The sequence below is a fragment of the Erythranthe guttata genome, chromosome 14, assembly GCF_056151865.1.
Source record: "Erythranthe guttata isolate IM_541 chromosome 14, IM_541, whole genome shotgun sequence".
In the NCBI taxonomy this organism is placed as follows: Eukaryota; Viridiplantae; Streptophyta; class Magnoliopsida; order Lamiales; family Phrymaceae; genus Erythranthe; species Erythranthe guttata.
The window spans coordinates 24480415-24499184 of record NC_142546.1 but is presented as its reverse complement, the minus strand read 5'-3'; the positions used below and the strand labels follow the sequence as shown (position 1 = coordinate 24499184).

The following is an 18770-nucleotide window of genomic DNA, read 5'->3' as shown; positions in this document are numbered from 1 at the left end:
ATGTCACTTTCGCGGACAAAGTATATTATTATTGACAGATGAATCGCATTAAATTTAGTCATACGTTCAGAAGAAATGAAATTAAACAGATGAAAAACTTAATCTTGGGTTTAAATAATAATTAAGTAATTAACCAACCAATTTAAAACCATGCATGCATTGCACGTGATTGGTTGGTTTTATCATGCAAGTTACTTTGTGCTTCTGCTAATTTTTTATTAACCTACTTAGGTGGTGTTTGCAAATGATTATTTAAAAGCAGAAGTTAGTGATTGTGATTTAAGTTAGTTTTAAGTGCTTATTTCTAAAAGTTGGGAGTGTTTGCAAATATTTCAGAAAATGAACTAAAATTGAAAAAGCAGGGTTAGGGGTGCTTTTAAAAAAATAGCTTAAAGCAGATTATTTTAAGAGAAGCAAAAGCAAAAGTTGATTTTGCAAACACATAAAAACATATTATGAGCAAAAAAAACCGCATAATCACTTTCAAAAAGCATTTGCAAACACCACCTTAATATGTGTGCTAATTATTTGAAATATTATGGAGTATGTGATATGAAATGAAATAATTATTACGAAACTACATATGGTGTGAGTAGGGGTGTAAATCGGACATATCGGATCGGGATAACGCCTTTCGAAAAAATTACGATTTTTTTTTTCAGAAGTGAAAAACTAGTTCTAATTCATTCCGGCCCAAAACAATCGGAAAAAATCGTAATAGGGATTTTGAAAATTGGAATTAAAAAAATTGTTCCAAAATTGAACATTTTCGGATCGGGATCGGCGAAATTCGGAAATTTCTATTTTTTAGCCACCTGAATGTAAAATATACAATAATATTAGTATTGTAAGTGCAATATTCGGAAAATAAAATCAAAATTTTCGGAATGGGTCGGAAATCGGAATCTCATATATATTCCAGTTCCGACCAAGATAATTTCGGAAAAATCAAAACTCGAACTTTCAAAGTTCGGATTGAAAAATATTGTTCCAAAATCAGAAAATTTTCAATCAAAATCAACGGAAATTGAAAATTACGTTCCAATTTGCACCCCTTCTTTCGGGACAACAAATTATCCGAGGAAGAAGGTGCATGGAAAAACGAAAATTATTATAACTGGAGAAAACGGAAAATCCAATTCCCCGTACGCAATGTTTTTCACCTTTGCCAAATTCCAATCTCCTACGTAAGCTTTACCGTTTGGCTAAGTATGATTAATTAAAGATAGTGCAATTAATTAATTAAATGTGCAATCAAACCAAACTAATTAAACAAGAAAATTTAAAAGAGTGAAAAAACAGAAAAAATCCAAAATAAAAAAATAAGACTAGAAGCAAACAAACGGCATCACTTCTGGGCCACAAAATTAAAATTTTGTTATTTTTTAATTAATGATGTTTTGTCTTTTCGTTTGTTTTCCACCTCAAGAACAATTAAAAAAAGGAATTAAAAAAGAAAAAAGAAAAAAGAATGTTATCTAATATATGGCCTTGAATGGTTTGCATATATTTGGTGCATAATTATATCGTGAACACATTTGTAGATCTGTCTATATATATTTATTGATGTCACATCTTAATTATAAGGAATAATATTTAATAATTTCAAAAAAGATGAGGATGAGAATATAGCTGAATATGGAGTGGCCGGGGGATGGGGTATTAGATTTTTTGTCTCCCTTAATTTTTTTTATAAAACATGTTCATCCCCGTTTTTATTTTACGGTACGAAACCCGCCCCGTTTAAAACCCGCCCGAACATGGCCCGCGAAGAATCCGTGAATATATTTCAGGAAATTATTGCTTGTTGGTACGTATGCTTCTTTCAGTAATGAATTTAGTGCACTTGAAAACAAGTTTACTTTTTATTTTCGTAGTGTTGGTTGGTTGGCAAACATACCTCATTAAAATTGCTACATGTGATGTGATTCACTATACTTTATGATCATAATAAATTTTAGGTTTTGTTTTGATAAGATCAGTGAAGATAAGATATTAAATAATTTTATGAAAAATCCAATATATAATTAAGATGGTGTTGGTTAAGTTTAAAAGATGTTAAAAATAACTTATAAGATATTTTAAGAGCTTATAAGCTCTTTCGACGTATTTGGTAATACTTTTCTAAAATATCTTAATTTTTTTCAAAATAAGCTGTTGGAGAGTAAATATTTTTTTTAATACATATCTCTACCCCACATTTTTATTTAAGATCTTATAATAAGTAAAAATAGCAAATAAGCTCATTATCCAAATACTTTATAATTTAATTCTAAAAATAAGATGTAATAGTTTATCGACTCTTAAAACATCTTATCAAACGTAAGAGTTTATCAACTATTTAAAATAAAGTTAGCCAAATGGACCCTTACTGATTAGTTAAGATTAGAGTTATTTTTTTGCAAAATACTGAACGAACTTAATATGCGACAAAATCCAATTAGTAAACTAATCATGATTGACCTTATCAAGCAAAATAAGGCCTTCATATAATTAATATCTCTCTTTATCTAAAACTAAATAAATTAATAAGTCTCATATATAAGATAATCATGACATTATACTGAATAAAATTGTATGAATTAAAAAATAAAAAAAATAAAAAAATGAAAGTATATTCTAAAACAGAATTGATGAGGCAATAGTAATTAATAGGTATGAATATGGTGAGGTGTACTAGTTGTAGATTGGGCCCAATAATTTATTTATTGACGGGAGTGGTTAACATCCGTCAGATTTGTAGACTGGGCGGTTAACGTTGTCATCCGTTGATTAAATATCACTATTTGACAGTGACGTGGCATCAATCCTTACTGCTTTTGATAGTTTTTATTTTCTGATCAAAAGAGTTTCCATATTTTGATTGATGAGAAATATGCTCCCTTCGCCTTTCACATGTTTGATGACGTGTCTTCTTCCATTTTTATGATAGAAGAAGATGTCTGACAGACGGTCTGCGTTAGTAAAACAGCCACATATTAGGAAATTTTTGTGTGCAATTACCATCAAGCCCTCAACCTTGGTCAAAGTTACGATAAGACCTATGTTGGAATAATGCATAGGGATGCTCATTGGGATTGGAGTAATAATTTCCGTTCGGTACGGGCTTTTCTGTTTTGGGAACTTAATTCGGTTTTTTCAGTACCGCAAAAATTGAAAATATATTTTAATATTATCAGCCTAAAAATCGATCCATTCGTTAAATTATTTTTGCTTAAATTTGAAAATCGTTGCCGGTCCTACCTTTGTGACCGAATATTTAGTTTCGAAATGGGTCGGTTGGTTGTTTACACCCACAACCTAGTTCACTTAAAAAAAAATCAAATTTTGTGCGATCATCATTTGTCAGTTCAAAATAATTAAATAACAATTTAATGAAAAAATATAATTAGAATATTCAAAGTAATTTCAAACATGCACAAGAGATTTAGTAGAGTTTTGTGAGCTTTTTGTTTAAGATTGGGCATAGAGAAACTGGTGGAAGATTTAGCTCAATTTTTTTTCCTTTGTTCATTGTTTTTTAAAATTTAAAATACTAATTATTTTGATAATTTCAATAACCACTTAAGAAAACACGGCCTTTATTTTATATTTTTAATAAAATTTTAATAATATAGTTGATGACCGATAATTATCAGTCAACCAACTTTTGATAATATTATAAATCACCAACCGACCCATTATAGATGGTTTGGGTGAAATTTTCGGCCTGATCCAATAGGTCGGTTAAAAATTGATTATCCGCCTAAAAATATGGTCGGTAATGGGTCGGTCGGTGAATAAAAACCAACCCAATCCCAACCCTAATTTAAACTAATTAATCTTGAATTGGACATTCAAATTTTAATAATGGGTCTTAAAAAAAAATGACTATCATTGTAGAAAATAGAAAAATTAATCAATCTAAAAGTATTTTATAATTTATAATAACCTTAAATAAATTAAAAAAAAATTTAAAAAATAAAATAAATATTTATTAAATATATTGGTATTCATTTTGTATAGTATACCGGATATCAATACAGTATACCGAAGAGCGTAATTTCAAAAAATTGAACAAGTGCCGATTCAAATTTCCAGTACGGTACTTGGCACATGCCAAAATTTTCAATGAGTTGGATGATTTGGTCGGTGAACACCCATAATTAATAATGCCAGTACTCTTTCCCTTCTAAGAAAAAATTCGTGGCCTTCTATCTTTTTCTTTGATATTTGTTGGAATAATTTTGAGTATGCGTCGGTGGTCGTCGTCGTCAAGTCTCTACCATGAAAGCTATGTTTAATGATAATTAATGTTTTTTTAAATTGATTTAATTATTCCATATCAATTCAATGCTCACATTTATAATATTTCCACACGTATACGGGTGAACCAATTTTTTTTTTTTTTACATAAATAATTTTTTTTGAAACATTTATAAAAAAAAAATATTATGAAATTAGATATTTCGAGGGGTTGTACAAAAAAAAAATGATGAATGCTGAGATAAAAAGATATGTATGATTTATGAAGATATTTAAGTAATTATTGATGATTTTTCAATTTTAAATAAAGCTATTAGATGGGCCGAGTGGACGGACCCATCATGCCTAATGGCCAGTGTTACTACCCAAATTAGTCCGACCTATGTACATTTTTGTAGCTATACCAATGGCCCAATATGCATTCTATTTGCAATATTTCATTTTATTACTATTTAATGTCAATATATAGTTATTTTCAATTACAATTTACATGTGCATTACTTCATTTGTTTGTCCTGCACGCTTATGCTGGCATGAATTGTGGATTCCACAACGGCACATTATATATATTTATTTTGACTTTTTTCTTTTAAAAAATACTAATGTTTAAGAAAACTTTGAATTTACGGAATCTTAAATATGACAATAGAATCTCTTGGCTCAAAGCATCCCAAGAAAACATTTGCAAGGTCAAAAATTAAAATTAAAAAATAAAATGGCATTACTTGATATGTAATATTAGCAAAAAAAGAATGGCCACACCAAACAAAACCTATAATAGCTGTCTAATATAATGTGTTTGTGGCTGTAATAGATACCTATTATTATGGGACATAGTTTTCGTCTTGTCTAATATTTCTGCTGATTAAAGTTTTTTTTTTTTTTTTTTTTTTTTTTTTTTTTTTTTTTTGTAATGAAAGAATTCACCACTATTTATATAAGTGCGCTGGATAAACCTATACTCTTGTATAATAACTTACAAACTATACGAGAAATGTAAATCACATTAGGCTAACCAGTGGCGAGTCCAGGAATTTGTTTGAGGGTGGGCTTAAATTTCCGGGGATTCGGGGGCATCGCCCCCGAATTTTTTATAGGATTTTTTTTTTCTGACAAAATCAGAAAATTGGAAAAGAAAAAAAGGAAATGTAAAAAAAAATTAGAGTTTTTTTTGCATTAATTGAATTTTGGGTGAACTAATTAATAAAAATTGGGGTTTTTTTTGCATTAATTTGAATTTTGGGTGAGCTAATTAATAAAAAATTGGGGCTTTTCTTACATTAATATGAATTTTGGGTGGACTAAATATATATATATATATATATATATATATATATATATATATATATATATATATATATATATATATATATATATATATATATATGGTAAAAAAATATAAGTTGAGGTGGGGCTTGAGTCCACCATTGCCCAAGGGTGGACTCACCATGAGGCTAACCATATGTCACTAACTCGACTTAGCGATCGTTAGCAAGAGAATTCGAATGTGGATCAATTAATATGAACTAACTTACTCGAATCGCTAGGTCAATTTTTACGTAACAACTAAAGTATCTTTAATTATATCGATGTTTGCTTTATTTAGAAGGGAGAAATATAAAATGGAATCCAAGTATGAGCAGATATTACGTAACACAAGTCATATCCTATATAATTATGAGGGTAGGTTTGGGGCTCAATAAATCAAATAATTAAACCACAACTAATTAAAATACTCCGCAATTTAATTAAAATTAAGACATAACCAAATAATAATTAATTAATTAATTAAAATAACTTTACCAGTTTTTCTGGTTGCTATAATAATTAATTAATGTCTGCCTCATGATTATTTGGTTCTAGCTAGTTCGGCACTAGCTAACTCAGTATATTAGGCAACGTTGTACAAATTAAATTAGTACATGACTTTCAGTAAAGGGCCACTATTTTGTGTGTGTGTGTGTGTGTGTGTGTGTGTGAGATACGTACAAAATGGAAATTTAAGTGTACGTACGGTATGTGTTACAATCAGTTACAAGTGGAGGTGTTTAATTAAAAGCGTGGTGAGCTGGCCACGACTTCATTTAATAGATTGTGGCTTAAGTACGTTCTCGTATTGCTCGATCACATATTACTACATGAATATTTAAGATAATATATTAATTATTAATTTAATATAATAACTAGAAAATTAATTATTACTAGTCAAAATGGCGCCTATTACTTACGTCTTGCTAAAGAGACGATTTTCTTACGTTTTCTTAATCTTGTTTATTTTATTTTCAAACTCCACCCCCCCCCCCTCTCTCACTCAGTATTCGCTATATTTCACTTGTAATATATAAATTATCGATTTTGTAGATGCGCTAACATTAGGGAATTTTGCACCATTAATCTACCCAGAAAACACACATATACGTGTATGTATGCTTAGTAGATGATTATTTTTCAGGTCAATGATACAAAACCATCGATATATTTCACAATGTGTAACATCTAATAGACCTAAATTACCGTACATTCGTAAATTAGAAGGGAAAAATGCAAAGCCAAAAAGTATAGTACCAATCTAGTAAAAACCCTAGATGTATGTATATGTATGTATGAATAGCAAAACCCTAATCGTAAATTGTGCCCTAATATATTCCAAAAACTGCCTCTTCTACAATTTACCAGTCATGTGAATTTTACTCAGCCCTACTCCCAAAACACACCCACAAGTCTTTCCTCGGTAACCAAATCACCTCTCTATTTTACTTCCATTTTTCTCACCTACATGGTAAATTATTTTTTTAAAGCACAGTGAAAAAGTATTCATATATCTAATCCTAAATAAAATAAAATAAAATAATACTGTAGGGGTTCTCCTTGTCGGTACGGTCATATAAAAATTCATATATGTTAGAATTATTTTAAACTTTTTTCACAATTATTATAATTATTTTTATCAGTATAATAAAAATAAATTCTAATTAGAAAAGTTAAAATAAATGTTTAAAATCATTTTGATGAATATTATTTGGCAAAATTGTCCTTTTAGGCTATAACTATTGCACAACAAACAAGAATAAATATAAATATATATATACATATTTAAAAAACAAATAAAGGAACAGTCATGTAGTAATTGGTAGCTTAATCCAACCCTCTTTTGCCTTTCACAATCTCCTAAGCTACCTCACTCCTAATATCATCAAAATCTCCATTTCCCAATGTGAATTAAACAATTCACAATGTAATTTTTTTTTTTTAATTATTAAAATGAAATTAAAGTAACGAGGAGAATAGTTTATTTGTTAGTAGTATCACACAGGGGCAGTTTGGGACATTTACCAACAGTTCATAGGAAGCTGGGACAATTAATCAGTGGCGCCCTAATCCGAGTAATTAAACAAACCAAAACCCATTATGACTGTATTTAAAATGAAGCTTTTTTGCTCTTTGAGACTTCGTAAAACTCAAGAAAATTGTTGCCCAAAGACACCAACTTTTTAGAGCCTGAAATCCCTCCAAACAAAAAACAGAAGTGATGAAAACATACCAGACACAAGAAATGGCCACCATTAATGGAGTTTAAATGAACTCCACTTGAGTTTCACCACCGCCACCACAATCCGCAGCGCCACCACCTGCGCCGCCGCTCACGGCGGAGCTGAGACTCCGGTAAGAAGCAAAAAACCACCCTGCTTTTCTTATGCCTTTGCATTCATTCACCAACATGGGCTGATTGACGGTGTTTCTTCACATGCATGGATTTTCAATACCACCACATTATGTGCATTTGAAGCATACCCCACCACCACCCTCCGACGCCACCGCCGCCGTACTTTTTTCGCCCCGTTTCTTGATTTTCTGACGGTTCAAAATGGTTACAATAAAAACATGTTCTTTTCCCACCTACAAAACCACATTTCTCTTCATCTTTGCCCTCTGTCTTGCCTTAAGTTTCACTGCATTACAAGAAGTGCATTGCCTCTCTTCCGACGGAGAAGCCCTTTTGTCCCTCCTCTCATCAGCCGACCCTTATTACAAGAACTCATCGGCCGTTCTCTCTTCGTGGGACCCGTCGAACGAAACCCCATGTTCATGGCAGGGCATCACTTGTTCTCCACAAGAAAGGGTCATTTCACTCTCAATACCAAACACATTTCTCAACCTTTCCTCACTCCCATCACAGCTCTCTTCCCTTACCTCTCTCCAGCTTCTCAACCTTTCCTCCACCAATATCTCCGGCCCCATTTCCCCTTCCTTCGGCTCGCTGACTCAGCTTCGCCTTTTGGACTTGTCTTCGAACTCTCTTTCAGGGCCTATTCCAACTGAACTAGGCAAACTCACTCTGCTCCAGTTCCTTTTCTTGAACTCAAACAGATTGAGTGGCTCAATCCCACAGCAGCTAGCCAATCTCGATTCAATCCAAGTCCTCTGCCTCCAAGACAATCTCCTTAACGGGTCGATTCCATTGCAAATAGGCTCGTTAATTTCGCTGCAGCAGTTAAGAATCGGTGGGAATCCATCTCTAACCGGTGAAATCCCACCTCAGTTGGGACAATTAACGAATCTAACAACATTTGGCGCTGCGGCCACTGGTTTATCCGGTGCTATCCCTCCCACATTCGGAAATTTGATCAACCTCCAAACGTTGGCTCTTTACGACACCGAGTTATCCGGTTCGATTCCACACGAATTAGGGTTTTGTTCGGAGTTGAGGAACCTGTATCTGCACATGAACAAGCTCACCGGTGCAATCCCTTCCGATTTGGGGAAGCTGCAGAAGCTAACTAGCATGCTTCTGTGGGGGAATTCTCTCTCCGGCGAAATTCCGGCTGAGCTTTCCAACTGCTCTTCCCTAGTTGTGCTCGATGTGTCGGCCAATGATTTGTCCGGCGAAATCCCTGGTGATTTAGGCAAGCTAGAGGTTCTCGAGCAGCTTCATTTGTCCGACAATGCACTCACTGGTTCAATCCCATGGCTTCTGAGCAACTGCACGAGTTTGATTGCTCTTCAGCTTGATAAGAACCAGTTATCTGGTCCAATCCCAGGGCAAATTGGTCAATTGAAGTACTTGCAGAGTTTTCTCCTGTGGGGAAATTCTGTCACAGGGACCATTCCATCTACGTTTGGGAACTGTACAGAACTGTATGCGCTTGATCTCTCGCGGAACAAGCTCACTGGATCAATTCCCGAAGAAGTATTCAGTTTAAAGAAGCTGAGTAAGCTGTTGCTAATGGGTAATTCATTAACCGGTGGACTATCACGAAATGTAGCCAAATGCCAATCTCTCGTGAGGCTAAGGCTCGGTGAGAATCAACTCTCTGGCCAAATTCCGAAAGAAATCGGACACCTCCAGAATCTCGTGTTTCTTGATTTGTACATGAATCATTTCTCTGGAGGCTTGCCAGGTGAAATAAGTAATATCTCGGTTCTTGAATTTTTGGACGTGCATAAAAATTACATCACCGGAGATATACCATTTGAATTGGGAGCGCTCGTGAATTTGGAGCAGCTTGATCTTAGTCAAAATAGCTTCGCCGGTGAAATTCCATGGAGTTTCGGTAATTTTACTTACCTGAATAAGCTAATCTTGAATAATAACCTTCTCAGCGGCGAAATCCCAAAGTCGATTAGGTACTTACAGAAAATAACTCTCCTTGATTTGAGCTTCAATGGTCTTTCCGGTTTTATTCCACCTGAAATCGGTTACTTGACGAGCTTGACAATTAGTTTGGATTTGAAATCGAACAATTTCAGCGGCGAAATCCCAGAGAAAATATCCAGTTTGACGCAGCTGCAGTCGTTGGATCTCTCGTTAAATATGCTTTACGGGAGGATCTCTGTTTTAAGTGTTCTCACAAGTCTCACTTACCTCAATGTTTCTTGTAATAACTTCTCCGGTCCAATACCTGTAACACCATTTTTCAGAACTCTAACACCAAATTCTTTCATCAACAATCCTCACCTTTGTGAATCTCTCGATGGCTCCACTTGTTCTTCTCGGCTATTGGGAAAAAACGGGTTGAAATCTGCCAAAACCATAGCATTAGTCACTCTAATTCTGGTTTCGGTAATAATGGCGGTAGTTGCCACCTGGATTCTTGTGGCAAGAAATCCCAACTACACGATCAAGAAATCGGGATTTCCGAGCTCGTCCACAGAAGAGGATTTCTCATATCCATGGACTTTCATTCCATTTCAGAAACTCGGCTTCACAGTAGACAACATCTTGAACTGCTTAAGAGACGAAAATATAATCGGAAAGGGATTTTCGGGGGTGGTTTATAAAGCGGAGATGCCAAACGGAGAAACAATTGCGGTTAAAAAGCTCTGGAAAACGAAGAAAGACGAAGAAGAACCGATCGATTCCTTCGCCGCTGAAATTCAAATTCTCGGGCATATCAGGCACAGGAATATAGTGAAACTACTCGGGTATTGTTCGAACAAGACTGTGAAGCTTCTTCTATACAACTACATCCCGAATGGAAATCTCCAGCAGCTCCTGCAGAACAGCAGAAGCTTGGATTGGGAAACGAGGTATAAAATAGCCGTTGGATCGGCTCAAGGCCTAGCTTATCTCCACCACGATTGCTTGCCCACAATTCTCCACAGAGATGTCAAGTGCAATAATATTCTATTGGATTCGAAATACGAGGCTTACCTAGCAGATTTCGGGCTTGCGAAGCTGATGAATTCTCCGGTGAATTATCAACAAGCGATGTCGAGAGTGGCGGGGTCGTACGGATACATTGCACCAGGTGACCTAATTTTACAATTTCTCCAGAAAATTTTGTATTGATGATAAATGTTGGTACTGAAAGTGTTTAATTGTGATTTGCAGAGTATGGGTACACAGCGAATATAACGGAGAAGAGCGATGTGTACAGCTACGGCGTCGTATTGCTGGAGATACTGAGCGGGCGGAGTGCGGTGGAGCCGCAGATAGGGGAAGGGATGCATATCGTGGAGTGGGTGAAGAAGAAAATGGGGAGCTTTGAGCCGGCGGTGACGGTGCTCGATACGAAGCTTAGGGGTTTGCCGGATCAATTGGTGCAGGAGATGCTGCAGACGCTAGGGATTGCGATGTTCTGCGTGAATAATTCGCCGTCGGAACGGCCGACGATGAAGGAAGTGGTGGCGCTTTTGATGGAGGTGAAGAGCCCGTCGCCGGAGGAATCGGGGAAAACTTGTCAGCCTCTTATGAAATAAGCCCCCGTATCAGAGATTATTATTTTTTTTTTCTTTTATTTATAGCTCTTTTTTTTTTTTTCTTTTTTCTTTTTTTTTTTTAGTGTTGAGGGATTTTAGTAGTTTCTTTTTTATTAAACTCTTTTATCTTTGGGGAATTTCTTTGTACAGGTTTAGCTACATTTTACTGCCTTATTAGTGTTAGTTCATTTAACAATTACAAGTTAAATTAGAAGTTAACAATTCGAAGTTAAATTCGTTGGTCTTGACTCTTGACTCTTGCTAGAAATGTTTTTTTACAATCTCCCCCCTCATTTTTTCCATAATTATATCCACCCCTGCAATTTGTACATTTCTTACGTTAACACCCTTTAGTAAGGGGTGGATTCAAGAAATTTGCAAACTGTAGGGACCTGGTTCATAATTACACTTTACATATCAAGAAGGTGGTTGTAATATACCCTTTTTCTTTTTATAATTTGAAAACATTAATATTTTTGTAGAAAAAAATATTAGGCATCCTCATGTAAAAAGTTTTCGGAAATATTTCCCGAAAGTAAAATCCGACCGGAAAGCAGCAAAATCTAACATGTATTCCAATTCCGTTAAATAAGAAAAACAGAAATCGAAACTCTCGATGAATAATGTTGAATTCCTAAATCAGAAATTTTTGGAATTAAATAATCCAAAAATCTTGTTCCGAATTTACACCCCTACTACTGCTATTTAACATAAATAATATTTCATCCAAGTCTCTGTTGAGTTTCGTGAGCAACTCCACCAGACCACAACAGGTGAAAGACCCAAGTCAAAACCTAAATACCTAACCACCAACAAATCCTCCAAACTCAATACCTATAAATTACACACACACACACACACACACACACACACACACACACACACACACACATTCTGAATTTAATTCAATACCTGAATAATTAATACACACTCTCATGGCTAGGCATAATCTCCTCTTCTTGAAGCACCACCAGCTCAGCATCTCCCACATCAGCTTCGGCATCGGAACCTTCCTACTGTGCGCATTCACACTTTTCATGTGTGTAAATCACTCACGAAGGTGGCGTAAATGGAAATCATGCTACGGTTATCGAAACCAGCAAAATCCAGTCATACAACACAACCATGAAGATATTATCGGCTACAACTATGGAGAAGACATCGAACCTAGTACTTACAGCGGTGATGTCAGCTCTGTCTGGAAGAAGAATATTCTCATGGGAGGAAAATGCCAGCTTCCGGACTTTTCCGGAGTAATCATCTATGACTCCACCGGAAACCGAGTCCCCCCTGCCAAAACCCTTCCAGCACTTACATGGAAATGATTCAGATTCCACTACCACCTTTTTTTATCTGTTGTTTCTTTTTCCGCAGTGTAATTATTTGAACAAAGAAAGACGATCAATGATATAATACTGTTTCAGCAAGAAATATGCCTAATATCAATGTTTTTACAGGGTTAAAAACGGAAAGAAAGCGAAAAAAATAATAATATAGGTTGAAAAACTAATAAAAAGCTTTAATAAAACAAGTATTAGTTGTTTGTTGTTAACCAGTCTTCACTGCACTACGGCCCCTAAATCCAACAACACTTAGCTTCGATGTGGATTTAACAGCCTCGGATTTTCGGGCGGGTCCCGTTTTACTCTTGGTGCTACTGCCATAAGGCTTGGATGGTTTGAAATCTTTAACAACCTTCTTCTTAGACTTGAGAACAAAAGGGGCAGATATGTCAGATTTGGCTGCTGAGGTTCTGTTCTTGGAGACTGTTGATCTGCCACGGGGTTCGTACGATGATTTGCCACGGGGTTCGTATGATGATTTGCCACGGGGTTCATATGACGATTTTGTAGGTGCAGCAGATTTAGTAGCAGGCTTGTTTCTTGAATTGGAACCTTTAACCATCCTCTCGTTTTTGTCCTTTTGCTCGCTTATGTGGGACCTAGCAAGATCCCTTTTGATACTATCCACGGAGATTGATTCCAAGCTCTCGTTCTTCATTAGAGCCTCTTCGATGAGGGCGGCCAAGTTCGTGTTTTTTCTAGCAACCAAACTTGTCACCTTCCCTGCAATAGTGAAAGACAGTATTCTTAATGTAGTAAAATTACAGTTGTTTACAATTTTGTTTACTGTAAAAAGTTGTATAAATTACCTTTTGCACCCATACGAGCGGTTCTTCCAGTGCGATGAAGGTAATCAATCTGAAAGTCAAAAACAATGCGAATCACATTTCTGGCGTGTGTTGTGTGTGTGTGTGTGTGTGTGTGTGTGTGTGTGCGTCTGTGAGAGAGATATATATAGAGTATACTTACAGAGTTTGAAGGAAAGTCAAACATGATAACATGGTCAACATCTAAGTCCAAACCCCTTGCAGCCAAGTCCGTACAGACTAAAGTGGGGCAGTCTCCTTCATTACTCTTAAATTTTTCCAGGTTCTCAACCCTATATTAGAAAAATACGACACCATTTCAGATAGGCGATTAATAGAAACAAAAGAAAATAAAGCTAAAGGGCAATATCAGTGAATTTAGCAGGTACACCACATAATTTCTACCAACTTGAGAAACTCAATATTAACTGTAGAAGCACTCATACAGAAGAAGACCCAAGAATTAAACATTTCCAATAGAATCATATAGATTAATTATTATCTCACCTTTGTTCAGCTGGCACCTCTCCATGATAATTGACAGTAAGGATTTGGTTTTCACTTAAAAAGTGATCCACAGCTCGACTAGAATTTAACGTGTTACAGAAAACCATCACTCTGTTTCCTTTTGCTAAACTTGGCTCAAGAACCTACGATCACATTATCATATCAAATTATCAATTATCGAATCAAAGTTTACGAAACAAAGAATAAATTCAAAGGAAAGTAATCAAACTTTAAAGAAGGTAATAAACCTGCAACAAGGCTTCCAGCTTATTTTCTGAACCTGAAAGTTTGATAAAATCATGGCGAGCGTTCGCAATTTTCTTATGGAGTGAAGAAGTGCGCAAATGAATAATTCCTTGAAATTCATCATCAACCAGCTTCTGCACAGGCTACAGAAGAGTAAAAAAGAAAAAGAAAAAAAAGAAGCATTAGGCCGAGCATAAGAAACATCTCGTAGGGGATTCAAAAAGGGAAAAAGACTATATAACTTGGTCTAATTATATTTATTCCCTCAAAAAGAACAGCAGAAGCCCTACCAGTTTTATTGCATTTAACTTTTACTTAGATTTTAGCTTAACTAATCATACCTTTGTCATTGTTGCAGTGACCAATACAGTTTGAAATTCTAGACCATCAGGTTTAGATGCACGGTTTTTCAACGGTGCAAGAAATTTATGTATGTCTGGGCCAAAGCCGCGGTCAAACATGGTGTCTGCCTCATCCAATACCTGTCAATAGATTCCCATCATTATTTTAAAGAGACGTAAATACGACATATATTTCCAAAAATGGAATAGAAATTGAGATAATCGATAGAAGGGGGGCTGATTACCAAGTATCTGATGTCACCGTAAACCATATTCCCCTCTTCAATATGTTGTAGGACCCGCCCAGGAGTTCCTACAACCATGTCAATTGGGCTGTTCAAGGAATCTTCCTGGGGTCTTATACGCCCACCACCACTTACCATGGTTGATCTGAATCGTGCATGGTGACTGATGGATTTGGCAACATGGAACACCTGGACACAAAACCTCGAGTTTTAATGATTGAAAGATGTCGTCATAACTCTTATTTCACTAAAGTGATGCACAGAAAAATTAACCTGCTCGCACAGCTCCCTTGTTGGGCATAATACAACAGCACGAGGGCGTCTAGGCTTCATAAGCATACCATGTAACTCTTCATCCCTTCTCAGCAACTAAAAGAACATGAAAACATGTTGTTTAATGACAAATTTTACTCTGGATTTTTACCTCAGGAAATTAGTAATTCAGTAACAAGTAGTACCTTAAGAAATATTGAAGGACATATTAACAAATCATGAAGTCTTAAAACTTGGCAGTTCAGACAGGCAATGCAGAGTAGTTGTAAAGTGCAACTCAAGAAAAAGAAAAATAACACAAATTATGTTCTCTATCATGCAACATGAAAGAAGTTTCAATGAGCCTCATTTCCGAACAGCCATTTTTGCCAACCTTTTTTAATAAGGAATCAAGCATCCAGACTATAATGCCTTGTATCAAGAATCAAGTCGAACAATTGATCGACAAAAAACTATAACCAAAACTTTACATCAGACTATTGAGGCAGAAATTGAGAAAGTGATCTCATCAAAGGTACTTCAAAAACTGGATTGAAGGTAACAGAATAATAAAAAAAAAAACTGAAAATTCAGAGAAAAAAAGAGGAGAAGATGAATAAACCTGAACAAGGGGTAAAAGATAAGCAAGAGTCTTGCCGGAACCAGTGTGGGACCCCAACACAACACTCTTCCCGTTAAGCACGGCAGGCATACCGATGCACTGAATCTCAGTTGGGACTGAAATCCCCATTTCCACTAAAGCCCCAATCACCTCCTCACTCAACCCCAATTCCTCAAAACTCGAATCCGCATCAGCCGCGCCGCCCTTGTTCCTTCTAGAACCCTCGATTTCGCCATTTTTACCTTTCTTCGAGCCGCTCAATGATGATGGATTCGCGGCAACCGACTTCGAAAAAGTTTGGGCAGAATCCTTAAGGTGCCTCTGCCTGAGCCTTTCCAATAGAATTGAATGCTTTATCGGCTGCAGTGTTTCGGTTTCATCGATTTCTGGTATTGTGGCGGTGGCGGCGGCGGTGCAGAGTGGCCGGAATCTGTGGAAATCCACCCTATAGGGAGTTGTGTAAACATTTAACGGTATTGAGAGGTAAATAGGTCGGTTGAAGGAGAAGCGTTTGGGCAAAGATAGGAGAGAGAAAGAGAGAACTTTTGCAGTTGTTCCCATTGCATACAAATTTCGAATGTTTTGATCTTTTCTAGTGGCTGAGAGCTTTGCGAGGTTTTGTCTGTGTGCGTTTTTTTTCTTTGAGGTTTTGGGTTTAGAGATGAGGATGATGATGAGCTCCGAGTTTATGATAATTTCAAAATGGTCCTTGGTAAGTATCACACTTTTATTTTGTCCATGTACTTTTAAATATTATGAAATTTAACCCTACTATTTACCTCCGTATTGTAAATTGAGTCCTAAATGTTAATTCACGGAATGGTGAAAAAATCGTTTTAAGGTATACTTTAAACAAAATATACAAATTTACATTACTTTGTTGGAGCATGCTTCGTATGAACATTATATTTCATTTATATTGTGTTATTGCTCAATTTGTATATATATTTGCTTTACTGTAATAAAAGATAATATTAATAATTTATTTACATATAATGTGACTAATAAATTAAACAATTTTGTGCCCCATATATTTAAATTCGTCCCGCAAGGATTGGCCTAGCGATTGGAGCAAATGAACTTGTGTCAATTGATCCAAGTTCGAATCTCCCTGCCAACGGTCGTACCCTTACTGCCTTACAACTTGACCTAATTTTTTTTTTAAAGTAATAAAATTGAAAAACAAGAATTGATATTTATGTTTATTTTACAAACTGAACCTGCTAAGAGATGCATTAATTCCAGGGGATCATGACAAATGATGTGTGTATGTTCGAAAGTTGGAAGGAAACATCACTGGTAAATTTCAGGCTTCAACACTCCGACATACGGCAAATTCCGGTACACTTCATCAAAGTCCAGTCCATAGCCCACCACAAAGTTATCCGGGCACTGCCATTACACGCAACAAAACGTTTTATTCACATTGTACGACGACATATCAATTTCAATACTAATTCAGGCCATTTTTTTTCTTTTCTTTCAAACGATTATAACAAAGTAAATAAAAGCTTTCACTAGTGTGCGCTTTTTGTTAGAACAAATCATCTTCCTCCTCTATATACCATAAACCAAACAAAGGCAACGAGCAGTTGCATAATCCAGAAGATTCGGGAAAGGCAACGAAGCTATCTACGCACATACATATACATAATTGACAGAGAGATAGAGAGAGAAAGATCACCTCAAAGCCAGAATAATACTTTCCTTCACCAACAAGTTCAAAATGAACCTTCCGCCTCGCTGATTTATCAAGAAGAGCGCACACAGATACGGAAGATGCTCCTTTCGTTTTCATGTAATCAATAAGACAGGACAAAGTGCTCCCAGTATCTACAATATCCTCCACCTAACCAATACAAAAAAAAATCGAGAACATTATCCTTCTTCGTTGTTAAGCTGCGCAACTATATACAATAAGGCTCCATTTTTAAAGAGAGCACATTTCATCTCCGATCGGATCTTATTCTACATGCTACATCAGTCACACAGCCACGAATTTCGAAGGTGGGCATAAGCTAAAAACATGTGCTGATAAAAAAACGAACTTTACATAGGAAAAAATTATGTTGCGAGCACACGCAATGACACAATCAATCCCAACACTGGGAATTTACAAATACATAATTTGTTCACATGGCCATGCACAATGTACCAAAGATTAAGAGCTGGATTTTTTTGTTTTCCTTCTCTCAAAATCCGTGCAATAAAATGAAATCAATGTGTCAATTATATACTATGAGGGAAAGAAAACAGTGAAAAAAAATAAAAAAAAAAAAAAATCAGATGAATGTACCAGAATGACGTGCTTTCCTCGGACGTCGAGTTTCAGGTCGAACGAAATCGTGGGTCGACCATTGGAAACGGTGCCCGACCCATATGATTCGACCCGGATGAAATCCACAGTGATGGGCAGGTGAATCTTCCTGGCGAGGTCGGCCGTGAACAGAAATGCTCCGGTGGCGACACCCACAATCGCCGGAGCAATTGTACCGGATTTGAAGTCTTTGGTTATTTGAGAGCCGAGTGCAGAGACCCGTTCGGAAATTTGCTGTTCGGTCCATAAGATTTTCTCAATGTGATCATTCAAATCCATTGATGGAGGGAGACGAAAGGAGGGTTTTTTTGACGAGCAAGGGTTTTCGGGTAGTTGGGCGTGGGTATTGTAGATACTGGGAAAATTACAAAAATCCCCCTGAAATTAGGCTAAATTATGAAAAATGCCCCCACTTATCTATAATCACCAAAATCCCTCTAAAGTTTGTTTCTACCTTATACCGACCCCATTACGATATTATTCTTCACGAAATCTTTTTGATTTCCAGGGAATATTTTCCAAAAAATACCAATTTTATCCCAACAGACGTGGCATTATTTATGTTGCTTTTGAAAAACAAAATTACCCTCAGAGGAGTAATAGCAATATTAAAAAATTGTGAATGTGTTATTTAAGAAGAATAAAT

General features: G+C 35.9%; 3 protein-coding genes and 1 long non-coding RNA gene across 4 annotated transcripts; 1 reads left to right on the top strand and 3 right to left on the bottom strand.

The window, feature by feature from the left end:
- Nucleotides 1-6186: 6186 nt before the first annotated feature.
- LOC148765498 (uncharacterized) lies at nt 6187-7877 on the bottom strand. Its single transcript, XR_016029471.1, has 2 exons — nt 7787-7877; nt 6187-7017 (listed from the first exon to the last, which is right to left on the bottom strand). It is a non-coding gene; the product is annotated as an uncharacterized LOC148765498 (long non-coding RNA).
- On the top strand, nt 7585-11653 carry LOC105959398 (Leucine-rich receptor-like protein kinase family protein). The gene is made up of 2 exons (XM_012983486.2): nt 7585-10994; nt 11078-11653. The coding sequence occupies exons 1-2, from the start codon at nt 8111-8113 to the stop codon at nt 11443-11445; spliced, it is 3252 nt and encodes a 1083-aa protein (XP_012838940.2). The 5' UTR covers nt 7585-8110; the 3' UTR covers nt 11446-11653.
- A 1174-nt stretch (nt 11654-12827) lies between these two features.
- On the bottom strand, nt 12828-16502 carry RH39. Its single transcript, XM_012983485.2, has 9 exons — nt 15808-16502; nt 15207-15302; nt 14934-15122; nt 14689-14829; nt 14350-14490; nt 14102-14244; nt 13758-13887; nt 13598-13646; nt 12828-13511 (listed from the first exon to the last, which is right to left on the bottom strand). Exons 1-9 carry the CDS (start codon nt 16366-16368, stop codon nt 12994-12996), a joined length of 1968 nt encoding a protein of 655 aa, XP_012838939.2. The 5' UTR covers nt 16369-16502; the 3' UTR covers nt 12828-12993.
- Nucleotides 16503-16770: 268 nt separating this feature from the next.
- On the bottom strand, nt 16771-18511 carry HGPT (Hypoxanthine-guanine phosphoribosyltransferase). The gene is made up of 3 exons (XM_012983484.2): nt 18104-18511; nt 17492-17656; nt 16771-17199 (listed from the first exon to the last, which is right to left on the bottom strand). Exons 1-3 carry the CDS (start codon nt 18401-18403, stop codon nt 17101-17103), a joined length of 564 nt encoding a protein of 187 aa, XP_012838938.2. The 5' UTR covers nt 18404-18511; the 3' UTR covers nt 16771-17100.
- Between the last annotated feature and the right edge of the window lie 259 nt (nt 18512-18770).

Excerpts from the sequence above, each read along its gene's own strand:
- LOC105959398 (XM_012983486.2), top strand. The coding sequence starts at position 8,111 with ATGGTTACAATAAAAACATGTTCTTTTCCCACCTACAAAACCACATTT. Across the intron at positions 10,995-11,077 it reads GTACGGATACATTGCACCAG|AGTATGGGTACACAGCGAAT; the intron begins GTGACCTAATTT and ends TGTGATTTGCAG.
- RH39 (XM_012983485.2), bottom strand. The coding sequence starts at position 16,368 with ATGGGAACAACTGCAAAAGTTCTCTCTTTCTCTCTCCTATCTTTGCCC. Across the intron at positions 15,303-15,807 it reads ATCTTTTACCCCTTGTTCAG|TTGCTGAGAAGGGATGAAGA; the intron begins GTTTATTCATCT and ends ATGTTCTTTTAG. Across the intron at positions 13,512-13,597 it reads CGCTCGTATGGGTGCAAAAG|GGAAGGTGACAAGTTTGGTT; the intron begins GTAATTTATACA and ends TCACTATTGCAG.
- HGPT (XM_012983484.2), bottom strand. The coding sequence starts at position 18,403 with ATGGATTTGAATGATCACATTGAGAAAATCTTATGGACCGAACAGCAA. Across the intron at positions 17,657-18,103 it reads GAGGAAAGCACGTCATTCTG|GTGGAGGATATTGTAGATAC; the intron begins GTACATTCATCT and ends TGTATTGGTTAG. Across the intron at positions 17,200-17,491 it reads AGTATTATTCTGGCTTTGAG|TGCCCGGATAACTTTGTGGT; the intron begins GTGATCTTTCTC and ends GTGTAATGGCAG.